Raw genomic sequence first — 7,277 nt, 5'->3', positions numbered from 1 at the left:
AGAAAAATTTTTATGCGACTTTTTATCTGATCGCACAGCATCCATTAAAGTTAATCATTACATTGGTCCTACATTTAATTTAAACTGCGGTGTACCACAAGGGAGTGTTCTGTCACCAACACTTCTTTCACAATTTACACCAATGATATTCAACAACATATACAAACCCTTAACATCAGTTTCGCAGACGACATAACACAAATAATTGGCTACCCAGGGAAGGTCCAAGAACATGCTCAATATAAAAACAGAGAGAGCAATAACAGCAATTAATAACTACGAAAGGAACTGCAAAATGAAAACCAATGTTAATAAATTCACCCTCTGCACCTTGGAGCAAAACTTACCTTTCCACTCATCATTAACGAAGTTGAAGAAATAGAATTTAAAAGTACCGGTAAATGCCTTGGTCTAACCATAACTACAGGTGGCTACTACAAAACATATACAGGAGCGTAAAAAATATAGCAATAGCGTCACTACAAAAACTCTACAAGTTACATAACATGCCAGAGAAAAATAAAAATACACTTAGTAAAAGCACTAATACTACCAATACTTGATTACCCTCCAATCCCTATACACACAATGAGCAATAACCAAATTAGCAAACTTCAAAAAGTTCAAAACAAAGCACTTAGATTTGCAACAAATCAGAAACACCCTTACACCATGACAACAGAACAAGTACACATTACACACCAAAACAGCACCTCTCAATATACGTGTACACTACAGAGCAAAGACAATTTGGGAAAAAAATTGATGAGTTGGGCCTGCCTATCTATCAAAGCCTAAAAGACAACTCAGATCAAATAGTAAAATACCACCGTGATTTCCCCTAGCAGCCTACAGGCATGCAAAACAATACCCAACCCAATCTATTAACAAACCGAAAATAAAGGAAACATAATCACCTTAAAACACTTACCTTTACTCACTGTATTCCTGAAGATGGCCAAACACAAAAACTCAGCACACACGGGGCATCTGAAAAGGAAAGAATATTAAGTGTAACTCCAACACTCTAAACAGCACACACACACACACATGCTTCACATGGGGGACTCGTAGCTGGCCTCCTCTCTCCCCACTCCGCGCCCTGAGTCGGCGGTGAGGCGATATGCCAAGCCGGTGTTCACCACACCGTAGTGCACAGCCGGGAGGGGTACTGGCCACCTGGTAGGGCTTGCTGGCCCCCAGCAAGCGGTAGATGGGGAGGGGGTTGCACCCTCATCCTGAGTCGCCGACACCCGGGGACCTACCTATAGGGGGTAAGAGTTGTGTGGTGTCGGCGAGGGGAGTAGTGGTAGAGTCTCTTTCGACTCGCCTGCGGTGTAACAGGGAGAACAATCACAAGAAGTCAGCACACAGAACACAAACATTCTCACAAACACATAATACACAGTATAACATCAATAAGTAAAATAGCAAGGTGGACAGCCCACCATCTTTAATATTATACTTTTTTCATTATTTTCCTCACTATCCTCTTATACTCATATTATTCTTCCTTCACCCATCTTTTCTATAAATATAGATAGATAGATAGCGCGGGCAGACTCAGCTGAGTGTTCGTTGTGAGTTGTTGTTACCACAATCTATGGCACGTACCAAGCAAACGGCTCGCAAGTCCACTGGTGGCAAGGCGCCCCGCAAGCAGCTTGCTACAAAGGCAGCCTTTCGCAAGTCTGCTCCAGCCACTGGAGGTGTCAAGAAACCCCACCGTTACAGGCCTGGAACCGTTGCTCTCCGTGAGATCCGCTGTTATCAGAAGAGCATTGAGCTGCTTATCAGGAAACTGCCTTTCCAGCGCCTGGTGCGTGAAATTGCTCAGGATTTCAAGACTGACCTTCGCTTCCAGTCCTTCTGCTGTCATGGCTCTCCAGGGAAGCTTCCGAGGCTTACCTCCGGGTCTGTTTGAGGATACCAACCTGTGCGCCATCCATGCCAAGCGCGTGACTATCATGCCAAAGGACATCAAACTGGCTCGTCGCATCCGTGGCGAGCGTGCCTAAGAAGTCATCCACGAATGATCTTCATAACAGCAATATCTAGGCCCTTTTAGGGCCAAACATCTCTTTCATTAAAGAATTTTCATAGACAATCTGTTTGGTTTTGTGGAAGAAAATATTTATTTTCCATCTTTCAGTATCAGGTTAATAATTAACTTTCGACTTTCAACTCAATATCCTTCCCCCTTTTTTTTTTTTTTTATTATTATTATTATTCCCTCTTCCATGGCCATATCTCTTTCACTTGGGAGAATTTTTATCTTTCTTTATCTCTATTTTTTTTTTTATCTTTTCTTTATCTCCACTGAATAATAAACACGATAATAATAAGCATAATAATAATAATAATAATAATAATAATAATAATAATAATAATGATACAATAATTATTATAATAATAATTATAATAAAAACAACAATATTAATAATATTAATAATGATAATAATAATAATAATAATAATAATAATAATAATAATAATAATAATAATAATAATAACAATAATATTAATAATAATAACAATAATTATAATAATAATAATACATTTGTCTATATCGTATCTTTTTTTTCCTTTTTTCAAGTGTGGCTCCCAATGGAGCCGGGTATTATTTTTTTATACTGGCAGCAGTATACTGGCCGCCTGTTTACTTGGAGGGGAGGTATACTTGTTAACAGCCTTGGTGCCTTCAGAAACAGCGTGTTTTGCCAGTTCACCAGGCAGAAGAAGACGGACAGCGGTCTGGATTTCCCGGCTGGTGATGGTGGAGCGCTTGTTATAGTGTGCCAGGCGGGATGCCTCGGCAGCGATGCGCTCGAAAATGTCATTCACGAACGAGTTCATGATTGACATGGCCTTGGAGGACACGCCAGTGTCTGGGTGGACTTGCTTGAGCACCTTGTAGATGTAGATGGAGTAGCTCTCCTTCCTCCTGCGCTTCTTCTTCTTGTCGCCCTTGGCAATGGCCTTCTGTGCCTTGCCAGCTTTCTTGGCAGCCTTTCCTGATGCTTTGGGGAGGCATAGTGTCGCCGTACTGCTGTGAGAACGAGTGTGCGTTTTCAAGTTTTTCAGTTTTTTTTTTTTTTATTTAGAAAAAAGGGGGTGTTACAAGAAGGGGCAGTGTAAAAGTGAGGAAGAAAAAAGGGAAAAAAAAGTGAGAAGAAATAGAAGTACAGTGGGAGAAAAAAAAGTTGCCGGGCGGTCCGGCTTGCTACTGTGTAAAGTAATGTGTCACAGGGCAGTACACGAGCGATTAGTAGGGTGGAAAAAGGTTAGTCCCCGGAGGAAAACCACCCGCACTGCTGTGAGATAGAATAGAGTGGGGGGAGGGTTACATATAATATTCACATAACATTTACAAGCTAACGTTGCAATGGCATAAAATATTTACAGAACATGAGTTCTTTGGTGGAAACCTGAGTTAGCAGGTGAGTCGTAAAGGGCAATTAGAAGACACACATAAAGTAGATTGTTTGGAGAAGGCGGTGCAAGAAGAGGATGGTAAGAGAGATGCACTAGCTTAAGAGAGGTGAAGTTAGGGGGACGAAGGTAGAAGGGAGGAAACATCGAGAGGAAGAAAAAAAGAATGCAGAGGGACACAGTAGAAACGTTAAGGAGTACATAATGCTTAAGAAGAAATAAGACACGAGTGGAGCAAAATTGTCACAATAGCACGTAGAAAATAAACATGAGAGTCACAGAACTTTGCGTGGATGTTCACTGTGCACTGTAACGATAAACTCGATTATTTTGGGAGTCCTGCGACGGGGGAGAGGGTGGTGGGCAGGTGTCTCGGGCGCGGGTCGATGTCTGAGGTTCGTAGTAGTCGCTGTCGGTGGTTCGGGGGGAGTTCAAAGGGGAGGCCTTCGGCGACGCCTGCGGCAGCCCTGTGCAGCCCACTAGCCAACTCCCTCAGCTGTGCGTTTCCCGAACTCGGTCCCGCTGCCGGGGGCTGAGCAGGCTACCCCGGAGGACGATTACCCCTCACCAGGACGTCGGCCGGTCCCACGGCGACTCGGGGCGCGGAGGGGCGAGGGGAAGTTCGCGATGCTGGAACCAACCACTGGGTATGCCGTCGGTGCTCGTGCCGGGGCGCCTGTCATCAGGCCTGGCAGATGTCTTAGTGGCTAGCTGCAGTCCACCACTGTCATCACGGTACTCCTCTACTCTCGGAAGGAGAAGGACAGATGCTCGCTCTCTCTCAGTCAGCAGTCGGTGATGATAATGGCGTGATTTGCGGACAAATCTATCTAGCAGTAAAAGAGTGCTTGGGGGGAGAGTGACTAATTTCTAGTAGTGATACAGGTAGATTGTGAATTTAATAGGGGAATGAGTTACGGAAATATAACATTCACCTGTATCGGGGTTCGGGAGGCGGGTCTTGCACTCGGCGAAGACTCCTGGGGAACCCGGCGTGTTCCCGGGGTAGAGCCTCGTCGTGCTGTGTCTTCAGCGCCTGGAACTGATCCCATCCCTCGGCATCCATCTGTTCCCAAACCCTGGCGGCCATATCGTGAAGGCGGACGTTCAGGGCTGGGAGGGATGCGGCTTCGTGAAGAGCAGCCGAGGTGACAAAGTCGTCCCATCTGGTGCCGAAGGCGAACCTCAGGGCGCTGTTCTGGACCCGCTGAAGCTTGCTGGTGGTTGTTTTAGAGAGAGCATGCAAGGGAATAGGTGGATAAGTTAAAATGGGCAAAATCAAAGCCTTTATTAGGTGGAGCTTGAGACCAGTGGTCAGATCCCTGAAGCGGTACAGCCTGGTGAGGGCCGACTTCTGCTTTTGCCACTCGCTGGGACACGTGTGAAGTGTACCCAGTTGTGGATATGGAGAGCCCCAGGAGGGTGCCCCTGGGGCTAAATCCAACATCATCCCCATCCACTAGCAGTGGGGCGGGGGTCTTTGTGGCGAAGGGGATGACCTTAAACTTGGCCAGGTTTGTCCTGATCAGCTGAAAAGTGGTATATATATTAGCGTGCCTACTCAGGATCAGGAGTCGCCACCTCAACGAGCGTCCTGATTGGTCCAGACGCGCTCTGGGCCGATCTGATCTCGCGTATATATAGCCGTTTTTCCCAAAATTCACTACTTGCTCGCAGAGCTACCGACGAGGTTAGAGTACTCGCGCTCCTCATTTATCACCAACAACAACAACTACTACTACTACTACTACTACCACAACATCCATTATCGATGTCTGGACGCGGCAAGGGAGGAAAGGTGAAGGGAAAGTCAAAGTCCCGTTCCAGTCGTGCTGGACTCCAGTTCCCGGTCGGCAGGATTCATCGCCTTCAAGGAAAGGCAACTACGCCGAGCGCGTGGGTGCTGGTGCCCCCGTGTACCTTGCGGCAGTTATGGAGTACCTGGCTGCTGAAGTCCTTGAGCTTGCCGGCAATGCCGCCCGTGACAACAAGAAGACTCGCATCATCCCACGCTCCACCTGCAGCTGGCCATCCGCAACGACGAGGAACTTAACAAGCTCCTCTCCGGAGTCACCATTGCACAGGGTGGCGTGCTGCCCAACATTCAGGCCGTGCTCCTTCCCAAGAAGACTGAGAAGAAGTAAATAAAGGGCCTCCCTCCCCTTCAGCCAATATCACCATCAATCCGGCTCCTCTTCGGAGCCACACGTTCAAACATCTAGAGAGTTGTGTAGACTATACTGGTATATCAATAATAAGCAAGTAGTGTATTTATTTTCGAGTTAGTTATTTGTTATTATTATTATTATTATTTAGTCAGGCACGCAAGTGACCGAGAATAAATATGTATACTATATTTCTACTAATGTACCTGCTGTGTGTCACAGTGGAGAGTTGATTAGATGTGTTGCCTATTGGTGGGGATATAAAGTTGAGCGTCTTTTTCATCTCAATGTATATTTTGTTTTATGAGAAACTGAGAACGATGAGGGGCGTGACTCATTGAAATAAGTCAATGATAATAATAATAATAATAATAATAATAATAATAATAATAATAATAATAATAATAATGATAATAATAATAATAATAATGATACTTGGAGAAGACCTGATGAAGTGAGAAAGAAGGTTATAATTAAAAATGGTTTCTTTTTCTTAGCTCAGATAAGGTGATAGTGAACATGGTTATGAGAAAGTAGTAGTAAATAATAGTAGTCTATGGTCCTTCTTTCTTTTCATGTTTGTGGACCTTAAAAAGGTCCGGGAGATGATGTTATTCAATGATGATAATGCAAGCTGAATAGCTGGCACCATCTCAATAATGGAGCGATTCAACCACCAAATCCGTACAGGGTACGGCCCTGACGCTTGAGGGCGTAGACAAAGTCCATGGCAGTAACGGTCTTACGCTTGGGCGTGCTCGGTATAGGTGACAGCATCCCTGATAACGTTCTCAAGGAACACCTTGAGCACCCCACGAGTCTCCTCGTAGATGAGACCAGAGATGCGCTTGACGCCACCTCGGCGAGCTAGACGACGGATAGCAGGCTTGGTGATTCCCTGGATGTTATCACGCAGAACCTTACGGGGTGACGCTTGGCGCCTCCCTTTCCAAGACCCTTGCCTCCCTTGCCGCGGCCAGTCATGGTGATGAGAGCTGCTAGGGGTACGACGTCCGAACGGTCTAACAGGAAGCTCACGAATGTGCCTCAAAATAACATAATAACATAACAAAGAGAGAAAAAGATGGGGAGGGAGAAGTGGGGATAGCGGGAAGAATAGGGGGCAAGTGATAAGAAGGGAATTGTAGTAGGAGAAATAGTCACTGGGGCTTCGGACCCAGGCGCAATTTGAATTAGGAGGGACATCTTTTTTTATGTTTTTTATTTATTTATTTTTTTTTTTAACGTGTTATATTCATTCTAAGATGGCCAGGAAGACAAAGGGCTTTATCGGGGAAAGCAGTGAGAGTCCTCCACCAACCGAGCAAGCCAAGCCCAACACAGCCACAGCCACGGACGCCGCTCCACGCACCCAAATCCCCGGGCCAAACCACGCACAAGTTAGGGGCCAGACTATCCAGAGCCTGCATTATCAGGTTGTGAAAGAGGAGTGAAGGACAGTCAGAGTAAAAAGGGTTTTTTTGTGCTTTTTATTGGTTCAAAGAAGGACAGAGGAAGGAATTGCATCCGTATAGCGGAGGGACTCTACAGTTTTACGTGGGTTCCGAACCACGGATAGTAGTAGGAGTGATTTGGTGATGGCCGGGATATTTATTGTATGATGTAATGTGGTGGGTGAAAAAAGCGGTGCTGGTCCTTTTTTCTTGTGTCCTGTGACCGT

The 7,277-nt window shown here is 45.4% G+C and overlaps 1 protein-coding gene and 2 pseudogenes across 1 annotated transcript; 1 reads left to right on the top strand and 2 right to left on the bottom strand.

Annotated features, from left to right (window-relative positions):
- Positions 1-1,603: 1,603 nt before the first annotated feature.
- On the top strand, positions 1,604-1,976 carry LOC135114333 (histone H3-like; annotated as a pseudogene).
- A 651-nt stretch (positions 1,977-2,627) lies between these two features.
- Positions 2,628-3,020, bottom strand: LOC135114433 (histone H2B-like; the record flags this gene model as incomplete). Its single annotated transcript, XM_064030336.1, has 1 exon — positions 2,628-3,020. A coding segment is annotated over one exon (393 nt), but the record flags the coding sequence as incomplete, so codon positions are not given.
- A 3,245-nt stretch (positions 3,021-6,265) lies between these two features.
- Positions 6,266-6,580, bottom strand: LOC135114329 (histone H4-like; annotated as a pseudogene).
- Between the last annotated feature and the right edge of the window lie 697 nt (positions 6,581-7,277).

This window comes from Scylla paramamosain, chromosome 27 (genome assembly GCF_035594125.1).
Source record: "Scylla paramamosain isolate STU-SP2022 chromosome 27, ASM3559412v1, whole genome shotgun sequence".
Taxonomy (NCBI): Eukaryota; Metazoa; Arthropoda; class Malacostraca; order Decapoda; family Portunidae; genus Scylla; species Scylla paramamosain.
This window is presented reverse-complemented; position numbering and strand designations above follow the sequence as displayed.